Source organism: Synchiropus splendidus, chromosome 8, assembly GCF_027744825.2.
Source record: "Synchiropus splendidus isolate RoL2022-P1 chromosome 8, RoL_Sspl_1.0, whole genome shotgun sequence".
NCBI classification, from domain to species: Eukaryota; Metazoa; Chordata; class Actinopteri; order Syngnathiformes; family Callionymidae; genus Synchiropus; species Synchiropus splendidus.
Window position 1 is genome coordinate 12,882,315 of NC_071341.1, and position 13,727 is coordinate 12,896,041.

At 46.2% G+C, this 13,727-nt stretch overlaps 1 protein-coding gene across 2 annotated transcripts in view; it reads right to left on the minus strand.

The window, feature by feature from the left end:
- grk3 (G protein-coupled receptor kinase 3) overlaps nucleotides 1-13,727 on the minus strand; it is a 29,253-nt gene that overhangs the window by 12,037 nt on the left and 3,489 nt on the right. For both annotated transcript variants that reach the window (XM_053872542.1, XM_053872543.1), the window contains exon 2: nucleotides 4,026-4,102. In XM_053872542.1, the coding sequence (XP_053728517.1) occupies nucleotides 4,026-4,102 (77 nt within the window). The remainder of the gene's footprint in view (nucleotides 1-4,025; nucleotides 4,103-13,727) is intronic.

Here is a 13,727-nt window from a genome sequence, read left to right on the forward strand (position 1 = left end):
TGGCTTTATGACGGCCCTGTGAGCTCCAAGTTCATCAGAAGTAACTGCTCTCTTCAATAACTTCAATAACTAATTTAGTTAGTTAAGTTCAGAAGGTTCACAATCTTCCATTCACATGTCTTCCCGTCAGCTCTATCTCGGCAGCAGACGCGATAAAACAGACACGTCATTTCCCGTCTGTACGCGGAGACTCAGTCACGTGCTCGGAAACATGGTGCGTGTACACAAGAGTGGCACTGGGCATCCTTGTTTGCGGAGCAGAGGAGCTGCTTCCTGACACACACACGTTTGAATTTCTATCCTTATCCCTATCTGGGGACATTGCGAGGGTTCCTCATTGCCATAATGCTTTCCCAAGCCTCTCACCCATCCAAAACAAATGGCTAACCTTAACCAGAACTCTGAACCAAACTTAAACCTAATTATAATGACCCTGTTATTCTGAAGTCCTGATCCTCAAATTGAGGCTTAATCTAGTGGGGTCCAGCCAAATGAGCCCACAATGTCACAAGGTCCTCACAAGGACACACAGACAGAGAGAGAGTAAGGGAGCAATCAAGGATTAACCTTAATCTCTGAACACTTCAACACGGCCTAGCTAATTCAACAAATGGCCTTTTAGAGACACATGAACGCACACACACACGTGCACCCCTCACAAACAGCTACGTCACAGCTAGCAGCTGCATCTGAGCATCTAAAAATACCGGCTGGACTTGTTCTGACAGCCGAGTGACTCGTCCATCTGATGGATCTGGACTCAGACTTTGTGTTTGGGTCATCATTCTTTCACCCTCTAACACCTTCAACATGGTTTGGCATGGCTCAGGTCCACGTCTTGTGAAAAGAGGAAAGAACCTGGTTCACCTGGCCTCTGGGTCTCAGCATTATCCCAGCCTGGTGTGGTCTGCACCAGTCCAGTCCTTGGTCACCTCTAAGCCTGCCAGTTAATCCCTTGTTCACTGCTGTTCTTGAGATCAGAGTTGGTTAATACTGGTGTTGGAACGACTACAATAATAATAATCTTCAAACAACGGTCCAAATGCAACCGATTTAAGGCCGCTTAACACTTGACGGAGTGAAACTTGGTGGGCGACGAGCTAGGATTGGCAGGATGGGTGTTAGGATCAGGGCACATTTTTACGGTACGAGGAGTCAGAAACGCTGGTGGAGACAACAAATCCGCCAGCGGCCTTTGGATTGCAGCAGCAAAGTTCTCACGAGTTGTGCTCACTTCATCACCTCAGGACTGTTTGGCAAACTTAAACAAACGACAGAGCGGATGTTTCGTCCTGGAACAAGTGTGTTTGCAGAAGCAGCTGAATTCGAGATGTTAAACAAAAGCTGCAGACACGAGACGCTGCCGAAGAGGAAAAACATCCTCATGCCAGGCTCCTCCACAAGCGGCGGCTTCACCAGGGCGTGACCTCCAACAAGACCCACAGGGAGACCCACAGGGAGATCCAGAGGGAGACCCCGGGATCCGATCCACCATGCTCCACTAGGACAGCAGCTGTTATTATACAAACAATGTGACTGATGATGGCAACCAGTTGGAGCAGAACCGAGCCTCGACTGGTCCAAGAGCAGTCATGAGACATTCCTTAGATTAAGAGGGGTCAAATGTTTGTCCATGCTCACGTCATTGTGACTGGCCCATTTCTGGAGGACGTGGCTGAATTTTAAGAGTCAACACTGTCCCTCCAGTTGTGCACCAGAACCTTTCTCGAGCACACATCGGCACCAAAACTGTGAAGGATGAAGGAAGTTTAATCTTCACCTTCATGCTGGTGTAATCACTACCAACTTTGTGTCCACCAAAGTTCCACCATGACTTGCGGGTCTCAAGTTCATTTTTCACCGTTTCTTGTAACTGACCAGTGCGTACTTCTGGTACCGGTACCGTATCGGTACAGCGAGGATCTGTCTCTCTGGTTTCTCTCTCTCTCACCACAGCACGCGCATCTCATCTATGCGTCACTCCACCAACCCTGATTTGTTCAATGTTTATCCACATTTTGACCAATCACGAGCGACCTTTGCAGAAAGAAAATGAAATAAAATCGTCCCTTAAAGAATTATGATCTTTACGTAGGGATATTTTAATTATTGTTGAATTTCCCCACTGTGGGACTAATAAAGTCCATTTTAAGGCTATCTAAACATTAGCCAGCTCCATCCTAACCACTTGGCGGGTCATGGTCTAAAATGTGGTTAAAATGGTTAAAAAGCAGAGTGTGAGAGTCCGGTGTAATGCGTCAGTTGGTGTCCACCATATTTTCTGGATGTACACATCCAGAAAATGTGATGCAAACAGCCATGAGGATTAAATCTCCGCAGAGAGGAGAGAGACAAACAACAAATGTAAAATGTAAATGGGAAATAAATGAAGGCTTTTGAGCCGATTTTATTTTAGAAGAAGTTCAAGAGTCGTTCTGCAGGAAAGGGACATTTCCAGCTGCGCCCCCTCTGGAGCATTGTGGGGGATACGCTGGACTCTGTGGTTCTCCTCCACTCGCCCACTAGGTGGACATCCGAGTCCGTTTATGGCAGGGACCCTTCCCTCCTCCCTTCTTCATTCTCATTGCCTGTTTTATTCCTCCTTTCATCAATTTCATTTCTCCCCCGTCGATGAGCGGCGAGTGCAGAAGCTCTGGCTGCGGTTGCTATGGTAACGGCAGTTGCTAGGCAACACACAACTCTCCATCATCCATTCCAGAAGTCTTTGACAGATGGAGAGGGAGAATACCAAGGCGAGCGAGAGAAAGAAGTGAAGAATGACGGCAGAGAAGAAGAAAAGAAAGCAGTGTCTTCTTTAAATGCTTCATCTTTCACGAGTGAGAGCAGGAAGCTGGTGAACCCAAATCTGTCCTGCTGTCCAGTGGTGAACAGATCACCCACATTCACACCATCATTGCCTTGTTCATGTGTCCATGAACTAATGCTAACGTAGGCTGGGTCGCACAGGAACCGCGTCTCTGCCGTTGGAACAATGACTCCATTGAGATGTGGTGGGAAAGATAAAGAGGCACATTTGGGTTTGCGGTCACACTTGCCGTGAAACCGCTGCAGGATGCCGCTGAACAAACCCACGTGTTGTTGTTGACACATGTAAACTGCCCATTTGACTGACAAAGCCATCCTGCGGTGATGTCATCGGCCTTGGCAGGACATGAACCCCGAAAGCGAGGAGTCTGTGTACGTGCTGCAGTGAGTCCTCCCCCTCACTTCTTACACATTTACTACTGGTCTGACTCACTGACTCATCGTTCTGCTTTCTTTGACCTTTTCTGGTTTTTGTCCATTTGACTAAAATTAAAACGCTGACTCGCCAGATTTCTGCTTCCAAAAGAGCAGAGCCTTTGTTTGCTCAGCATCTCGTGAGTAAAGATTCAGACCCTCCACTGACTATGGTCGACTTTAATGTAATGATGAGGACCTATGGAATTCACACAGCCCAGAACCTTCCCAGCAATTGCTGCTTACAGAAGATTTCACAAAACAATGTGTCACTTCCGGTGCTGAGACGGTGCTGAGAGGAAGTGATGTTGAAGGAGGAGAGCAGCAGCAAGTCTCTGGAGCTTCACAAAAGTAAGTACAGCAGCTGCAGCCCACAGCGCCGCAGAGGTTTCCAGGTACTCTCCTGCTGCTGGGAGACTGGGGGAGCTGAACGAGAGATGCATGTTGACCATGAGTGCTTCTCAGACAGCCGCAGGCAAGGACACTGGTCTTGTGTAACACATACAGCACCCATGTGGACAGACTCCTAAGCCAAACTCATAGTTCCCATGTTTTTTCTGTTCTGATTTCAGTTTCTTCAGGCTTCAAGTTCAATAGCACGCCACTCGCAAACAACCTGTCCACAAAGAAATTGACCTGTACAGTCGGGTCCTGCCGACCCAGAGTTAGAAGACAGAGGGAAGAGAGTGATGCGACACCCATGCTTCTAGACCTCCGAAAGGCAGCCGATTCATAGTTTTGCCCGGTGACTCTGGAGGCTGGAGCTGGAAGGTTCTGAAACTCACCGATCTTCTGGTTGAAGATCTTGTCGAACGTCAACTCATCACGCTCCTCCAGGTACTTCTGCATCACGCTGCGAATGCTGTCGACACAGAGGGGGGGAGAGAGGGTGGAGAGGAGAGGGAGGGTGAGTAAATTAATAAACAACCTGCTTACAATCCTGCTCCGCCTCAGGGTGCCTTGCTTTGAGACTCTCCCTGCTGCCGCTGGGTCCCCAGATGGACTCTCCCCCTGCAGGAAGGGGGGAGCCTGGAGACATAGAAGACACCCAGAGAGGGAGTGTTAATGAGAACAGGAGCAGAGAGAATGAATCAATTAACAGTTCCTGCACAGAGCCATTAACACGCCTGACTCCTGCAGTCCTGTTCACCTGGATGAGGTCCTGGAACAGTGTCAGACCCACTGGCGATAAACCAGTTCCTCAGTCAGACCTCTAGGGTCCTGGACATTAAGACTTCAGAGCATCAGCAGAAGAAAGCTAAAGATTCACCATTAGGGCTGTGTGTTGGCAGGCATGTTGCAATATGATACCTATCCCGATACAAGAGTGATGAAACAATACATTGCAAAATGTAGCGATACTTTCAGCAATATATCAAAAACCAGATAATGCAGTACAATATGATGTACATGAAAACAAGTTTGTTGTTATGACGCCAGTCCACTTAGAATTTCAGTTAAATTTTGCCCTCCATCGGAGGAATGAATTGCACCCTTAGTCAACAAAACAACTCCAGTGAAATGTTAGTATTAAACACATCACAAATGCTGAAGCATATCCATGTATCTATGAATTAAATATTGATATAGCTTACGTAAAAAGTTTTGCAATGTCTCAGGAATACAATACATCGCACTCAAGTACTGCGATATTTGAGTGAGTCGATATTTTCCTACACCCCATTCACTTTGTTGTTAGAGATGTCTGTCTGTGTGTTTGTTGGTCCTCGTATAGCTGTATGTGTGGAGAACAATTCTTGGAAATTGACCTAATTGTGGGAACATTTTGCTGGACCCCACAAGGTTAAGACTCAATTTGAGGATGAAGACCTCTGGGTTATTATAACTGGGTTTCAGTTTGGCTCAGAGTCCTGGTTAGGGTTAGCCAAGTGTTTTGGATGGTTTGCTTTAGGGAGAGAAGCTGGGGAAAGGACCATGGCAATGAAATGTCCCCACAAAACATAAGAACGTAGCCAACACCAGACTTATGAACTAAATTCCACTGCAGTTGACAGAAAGGTCCAAGTGAACAAGAAAAAAACAGAACAACCACACAACAATAATACACATATAAATGGCGAAATCAACCGATATGAGAAAGAAATGTGCTGAGCACTGACCTCGATGACCTTGGGGTCAATGGTCAAGTGAGAACATGGCATCAGTTGTCAGGAATACAGAGACCAGGTGTGAACGATGTGAAATGAGGAGCAGGAGATTGACTTCTCCATGTCAGTGAAGGACAAACTTTAGCTTATAGTGTCACACCTTTCACAACAAGGGGCAGTGTTCCATGACTCTCCTCAACTGCAAAAGGAGGTGGAGCCAATGTTTGCAGGGATAGCTTCACGAGATGGTCCTCACTAAGCACCCAGACAAATCTGGATGAGGTGCAGGGAAGAGCAAAGTTCAAGACTCGCACAGTAATACAAAAAGATCGTCAGGCATGAATGTCCCCGCAATGAGCCCAGCACACCTGGTAAACCTGAACCCTGCGTGGTAACCCAGCTGGTAGTCTTGTCCCAACCCGGGCAGGTGAAAAGGTTCACCAAGCTCTTCAGTAAGGACCCCCAATATTAAGTCCAAATTGGACTTGGTCGGTTGAACTGGTCTACAAGCTCATCCAAACCTGGAGGAGACTCTGAACCATCCATGACAGACATCTGGCGGTTTCTCATGCATGGGCAGCTCTGATGATGAGGAGAGGACAAACAAGACACCCGTCAACAGCCCCCAATGTATATCATGTTCCTTGACAGTCTACTTCAACTATGGACACATCTGGACACATTTCCTAGATGCTAGTCAAGAAATATTAGAAATAATGAGAATAAATAATAATTTTGTCATATTTTATTCTCGGAATGATCATACAGTCAGTCCTTTGTCTAGTGTGATTTTCAGAATTCTCTCTCCTAAAATGGTTGTTTTCATTGGCACGATTGAAGATTCCACTAAGACACTGACTGAATCAGAATTCGTAGATGGCCCCTAACTGATGCCGGGTTGTAGCATTAGCGCTGCGAGTGGGAGTGTGTCCAACTATTTTCAACACGTTTCGCTGAGGCGCCAGCGCAGCGGGAGACCCTGCATGTGTTGATATCAACCAAGGCAGAAAACCATATCAAAGAACCTATTAGGACCACTTCATCTAATAAAACAAACACCGACCCAGAGACTCAGAGTTGACCAACGTCATTATCAAAAGTTCATGTATTGAAAAAAAGCTTGAGAGCGCTGCGCCACGTCATGGTCTCATCGTATTCATGTATGCAGGTCCAACGCAGCGAGTGTGCCGTGTGTTTATGGAATTTATCGCGTGATGCAAAATTCTCATTGCTGGGATTGTTTTTGTCGGTACATTGTGTGCGATACGTTATTGCCCATCCCTACCTCTGTCTGAGGTCATTCACGCATCGCCAGTATGATATTTCGAACACCCTGGACTTCCTACCGGTTGAATTTCCTGCTTTAGTGGTCTACAGGCGGTCTTCTTGCATCCACACTGGCGCTCAACAGCAGTTGAAAGTTCTCTGAATGCACTTAAAGCTACCAAACTTTTCACTTCCACAAGAGTAGGTCTCCAAGCAAAGCCACTAAACCACAAGTCAGACCATCAATCCCATTAGACCTTCACACTCACATGGCGTCAACCATCCGGGTCTCTAATGGACCCAGAACCGCAGGCGGTGTTTCAGAACTGGTCTGATAGGAAGTTGTGTTGTCTGATCAGCATCGACGTCTCAGGAGAGCAAATATTGAACATCATTAACAGGATCTCGTTGACATTTCTGCTCCTCTAATTGAAATGTGATGATAACGAGTGCCGTGTTTGTCTTGTGACATAACCCGGACTGGCTGATTTTTGGGTTCAAGCTGACAACGCAGCCGCATGTTGGAGGTAGGGGGGAGGGAGGACCAGTTGTTCTGGTCGACACAGGTCTTCAGATACAGTAGGGGAGGGTGGGGGTTAGCTTGTGAAACTTAGCCGACTCAGTGTTTCACTTCCTGCTTCCGCTTCAGGAAACACTCAACTTGAGAGACACCACCATATTTCCTCTGATAGTTGAGTCACCAAACCTCAGGTGGACGTCCTGAGTGGCACGAAGATCCATGAGGGTGGAAATACAGAACAAAGCGCACCTAAACACATTTAATGAACAAGCGCTGACATAGGTCAACTGAGACTCGTGAAGGCTCTTCAATCCAAAGGTAACACTCTCCAATACAAACACACACACACACTCAAGAGAGTGTTAGGAAGGGACTCTCACTTGTCAGAACCTCTGATGGTAATGGTGTCTTATTGAAATGCTATTTCTAACAGAGTCGTGTTTCAAAAGTGACTTGGCTCACAACCTTCGAGCCTTGTTCTCAGCTTAATTTTACAGCCACAACAGACATGCGCATTCTGTGAACGATCACATGATTATGAACCCAACCTTTAGGAGAATCACCAGTCAACTTCCGCAGTGTAAGATGACCTTTAACCCCACCCTCCCTGTATGTGTTTTATCACACAACAAGTTCCTCCTGCGGTCTAGTCTGTGGATTACTATTCAAGAGAACAAAGGCAGCGACACAGAGGCCGCTGACAAGAACTTTTGTGAAGCTTTCAATCAGTTATAACCACAAGATGTTGAGTGTAGTCCTTATAGGGAATATTTTCATTTAAACTGTCAACCTCTTTTCTGAGTGTTTCTCAGGTTAGCTTGAAAAACTACCCTGCTGGACAGAAACCTGCTAACGCTCTGAGTTCCTCCCATCAGCCTACAGAGAGTACCATACCTCGGTGTGTATACATTTGTTGACACTAAAGTGAAGTGGAGCACCCACCTCTGAGCAGTACTTAAGGGTAACTTGGAGATGAACGAGTGTCTTACCAATGAGGACATCACCAAGAGGCCTGCTGCCACCCTCCAGTTGAAGTTCTGCTACAGTTCCAAACTAAAGTGCACCATCTCGTGTAAACACTTGTTCAACTTCTAAAGCGAAGGTTGTGAGATCCCGGTCTTCAACCTTCCTACCTCCACCCTTGAGGAACGGTTCAACGGACCCAGTTGCTATGTGTTACCAGAGGTCATCTTTGCATCACCAGGTCACTGGATTCCCTCCCCCACTCTGACTCCTACCCGGCTCTCACCTCACCGCTGCAGGATGCTTCCTCGGACTGGCAAGAATTTAGCAGGCACCCGTGATCTCCTCTTGTCACATCTGATTAGAGTGCAGAACCACCGAAACTCTCACGCCACAGGCGTGCTCAGTTACCAGGAGACGGACGACACCAGCAGAAGGTGTGATGGAGGCCATGTGAAGATGTCAAAGACTTCTGGTCTGGAGGACCAACATAGGACCCTCATAGAAGTTTACCATGAAATAGACAATTCCTAATTCCAGAGAATAGTTCGCATCAGGTGGCTGGAACACTGATAGGTGGACTTGAGTCCACCTTGTTTGGACTTTGGTCTTGCTGGTAAAGACTAATACTTTCTCCTCAAATATCATGTTAATCCTGGACAAGAACTTCAGATCAATACAGGCAGACATACCCTGGGTGGGGATTGTTGTGTTGTTTATCATACTTTGTTTCTTGCTCGCATTTATGCGTGACGCGACCACACCTGACATGCGACACCGTGGATTATCAGCACTCATGTTTCCAGAGTATCTGACAGGAGCGAAACAAGATAATCCCAGATTATCAGGTCAGGTCGCAGGAAAAACATCTTATTAGCACGGGGACGGAAGGGAGAGTTAAATCTGTCCCAGCAAAGTAACCACAGGTGACTACCAACTGTTCAGTTTCACAGTGAATCAAAGAGAGATGGAAATGACTGAATCAGCCACCATTTTTGTGTTGGATGCATTGTTCATTTACATGGTGCCGTCGTCATTCAAACCACAAAGGCACTTCAAAAACAGGCTACAGAATATATGCTTCATGCAAGCACAATAGCAGTAAAAGCTAAAATATGAACAGTCTGATGTCACAACTCTTATTCTCCACCAGACGGGGCACTTCCGTTGAATGTCATCAACCAAAGCAACGGCGGCTTTGTCCTCCATGACGGCGGCTGATGAACTTTCCCTCTCTGTGTGAGTCAAAACTAACCTGCAAGTCATCAGCGCATCAATTGTGCTCGGTGTCAATGCCAGAAGCCAAAGTGCGAGACGACAATTCTAACAGAGATGAGGAGTGTTGCAGGAGCAAATGATAGCGTGGACGTCGACTCTATCCACATCAATGTCCACCCGGGAGACAGAAGGCTGGCTTCTCTGATGAACTTTCTGGAAAACCGATTGGATTCACCAGAGTGATGAGCGGAGAAGCGGTTGCCTGCTGGCGACCAAAGACACATCAATTAGCAGGAAGAGCTGAAGAGGCGTGGAAGTTGAGGTGAACGAATCGAGTCTGGGAGAAGAGTGGACCGTCAGTCAGTGTGGAAGCAATTCACTAGCCCAAAAGATGCTTTAGATTTCCAAATATTTGGAAATACCATCATTGAGACTATTAGCAGGTTGGTTATTTAGCATTGGTTCTTGGCGAGTCTCTCGGGAATGTGAAGCAGGAAGTGTATGCAACACGACCGATCTCGGAGCTTGAATATCAATGATTCCATGCTTCACACGAAACAGTTGTATTTTCACATCAGGCATGTAAAAAGAGGAACAAGTGTTGCAACTGTGTGTTGGTCACACACACACCAGTCAGGTCCGGACACAGCTGATGTTTGCAGAGTTCTCTCGGCCGGCGAGGGTGGTTGGGTGGGTGAGGAGCGGGGAGGGTTAGGTTCTGGTTGACGACGTTTGAAGCTGTTGCCAGCTGAGTGCTGGAGAATCTTCACCACATCCGCTTTAGTCGCGTCACGTGGGCAGGGCGGGGAAAGTGTCGGAAGTCAGAGCCCCGACTGCATGCTGGTCAACAGAGGCAGGCAGAGGAAACTGAAAGTAATGTCAGCTTCTGGAGCAACATCACGGCGGTGAAAAGACGTTGTCCTGCAGCACCCCGGAAGCGAGATGGCTGCCTTCTCAGAGAGAAACACAGGGAAGGACGCGCAAACACTCCAACATCGTCGCTGTTGAGTCACCAGATGCAGGTCTCCGTTTCTCAATCTGGTCTGAGTGGTGACCCAAGACCAGCACCAGAAATGGACAATCGCCTTTTGATGGCAGAAAAAAATGACAGCCATCAATGTAATTCACAATAATATTGACTTTGAATTGGAAATGTGTGTGTTAACAAAACGTGACACCGGTTTACAGCAGCTACAATAGTCAGTGGTTCCAGACGGGACTCGGTATACAGCAGGCCACAGGACCATAACACTGGCAGGTGACACTGTGAACTATGCGTCACACAGGCAAGAGATGTGCTCGCTTGTGACACAGCAGTGCCTCATTGTTATGACAACTGAGGTCAAAATTGAGACAGTACAACACAAGTCAACACAGAGACTGAGACGTCCTTCAACTCATTGACACTGAATGCATATCAGTGGGTTCGAGGCCGTGAGTTGAGCTTGTCAGTCAATAATCAACTGAGAGTGAAGTTGTGAACAGAATGCCTTTTATAAGCCAAAACAACAATGAAGCATATATATCTATAGGGTTGCAACAACAAATCGCTAAAAGTCATAGAAATCCATTATTAAAAGTGTTGGCAACAAATTTGGCCATAGATTCGTTGTGTTGTGTTGTGTTGTGTTGTGCTGCGACGATGCTGTGCAGAAAGTTTGAGTCTCTAAAACACTGGGTTCAGCGCAGTATGGAGTAGGGATGCACCGATCCGATCCTGGTATCAGGTATCGACCCGATACTACTACGTGGTATCGGGCATTGGTGAAAAATTGCCGATCTGGAGCCGATCCTGGCAGTCCCCGTGGACTTCAATGAATGATATTCTGACAAAGCAGGTGGACTCACATGTGGCAAGCAACAGCTCCACTTGTTTGTATTAACCAAAATTCTGGTAAATGTTTAAAAAATTTCATTGTTATAATAAATACCAACGTTGGATTTCTATGCATTGTCATTTTTGCCTTTTACTCTAAGCATGACCAGTCCCATTGTATGGCACGAGGTTAACATTTGTTCTCAGATCGGTATCAGTCGATTCTCAAAGCCCAAGTATCGGTATTGTATTGGGACCATAAAAGCTGGATCGGTGCATCCCTAGTATGGAGACTGAGGAAAGACTGTTGCTGAGACGTTGGCGCTCGGCACTTTGTGTCATTTCAATGACACTTTTTACTGATTTCATGATGTTTATACTGCGATCAATAGAGTGAAACTCCTCCATTGTTGTCCAGCTCGCTGCTTAGATGCAGGAGAGCTGGTGACGTCAGCGGACCGTACTGCTTGATTTCTGTATCCATAGAGCCATTTGAGCTCCAGCACAGGCCTTTCCAACCTGCCGCTCCAAAGCCACATGCGGCTGTTTCCCTAGTTTAATGCAGCTCTGAACGTGAATCAGCAACCTTGTGACACACCGGGATGGGCTTTAACCGCTATACTGCCGCTAAGTCACATGACCAGCTGTTCAGGTGAGCCTTACATATTTGTAGGATGTGGCTCTTTTCAGCAACACAGTAAAACAATGTGGCTATTGGCCTCTGACTGGTTGGCCACCCCTGCTTTAGCAGTTGTTCCCATACGGAGTCGTTGTCATTTAAAATCCACTGTTTTATTGAAACATTTTCCATCAAGCAAATATCACAGTAGTTCAGACTGTGAAGTCTGTTCCTGTGAAGTTTTGATGCAGACTGCATGTGTGAGGTACACAAAGGTGAATACACCAAACAACTGTCCCATTTCTAGTCGTCATGTATTTCGGGTCCAAACTAACTCATGTTACATTGAAAGACTTCCGATTTAATCTCAGCCCAATTTTTGTCAGCTGCAAGCCACAGCACAAATGGCGAGCCGGCCGATCAGTTTGAAGACATGAGTGACTCTCCTCATGCATGAGTTGATCCAACAAAATGAGATCTTAAATCAATAAAATAAATCGACATTTTCTTATTTGTATATTGTTCTCTCTGCTTCCTGCTCCTGACGTGTTTTTGTCCTTGTGTCCCTGGGCAAGACACTTTTACCGTCGTTTGCGCCTGACGGTTCGGATGGCACAGTGCCTACTGCATCAGTGTGTGAATGGGTGACTTGGTGTAAGGCGCTTCGTTTGCTGGATAAGCATAGAAAGCGCTATACAAGTAAGAGCCATTTACCACTTTTTTTACCATTGTCTTCACATAGCCTTTAAAAAAATGATACATCTTTTCTGATTTATTATCAGAGTGGAATTAATTTCTTTTCGTTTTGTTTGATTCATTGCTTGAAATTAAAAAATGAAACGATTCTTAAAATAATTGGCTGCCGCCCTAAACATCCAAACAGTGAAGAGTTCACCTAACAGCCGACTGCAGGTCACACTCTGCCTCACAAGACTCTTCCAAACCTTCACTATTTCACAAACACGCTTGTCCCCCCCTGCAACATTGCTGGCATGTGACAGGTAAAAATGAAGACCACTAATCACAGAGTAATAAACCTTTGAAACAACAGGCTAACTTGAAGTTTCCAATTTGGTGGAACATGGTGAGAGAACTCTTGAATTTTTGGTGAAGCTCTGAAGACGATCATGAGAACAGATATAATTAAGGATGTCCCGATAACACTCTTTTGCCTAGGCCTGCACGATAAATCATGAATTGCGATTTTGATGCACCCTTGTGTCTGATTTAATTTGAAATTTATTTTGATTTGCATTTAATTTACAAACCGAGTGGATTTGCATCACAAATGCCACTTTCCTTTTTACGCTCCCAAATGGCGCCAATGACCAAGTGCTTTTATAGTCACGTGTTTCACTCGTGACGTGAACACGGTAATGATTAGACAGCTCGGCGACCGGATAGAAACTGAAGGAATATGTGTGACAAACTGGGAACTTTTTACGAGAATCTCAAAAAAGAAAAAAGGCTCGCATTCTGTTGTGCGGCTGAATTTTGGATTCAAACCGGATGATGAGTGTCAGTCTCAAGTGATTTGCAAGATGCGTTTTTCCACTCGTCTTAGCACCACAAGGTAACACCACAAATCAGGCATACGCTGATCATTCGGTCACCGATCGTGATCGGCAGATATCTGCATGATCGGTGAAGGCCAATCACTACCTGTCATTGCCGATCACAACAACCGATCATGTGTGACACCCGGGCGCCCTGATGAAGCCCCTGGTTGTGATGCGTCCGCACCTCCTTAGTCGCTGTTCACTCAGCAGCAGCATGTCTGCTGTGAAGGTTCTTTGATCTGTTATTTTAAGTTTGCATCCTGCAGCACACGCACAGTAAAGTGTTGTGCAGGGAAGCGCGTCAAAATTAAATACGCCATTAGAAGCTCCGGCACTTGATGGAGCACAGAGAATTTTCCAGGCTCATGAAAGTGAGCCGCAGGTTGTTAGAGCAGCTGATGCTTAGCAACACCCGCGG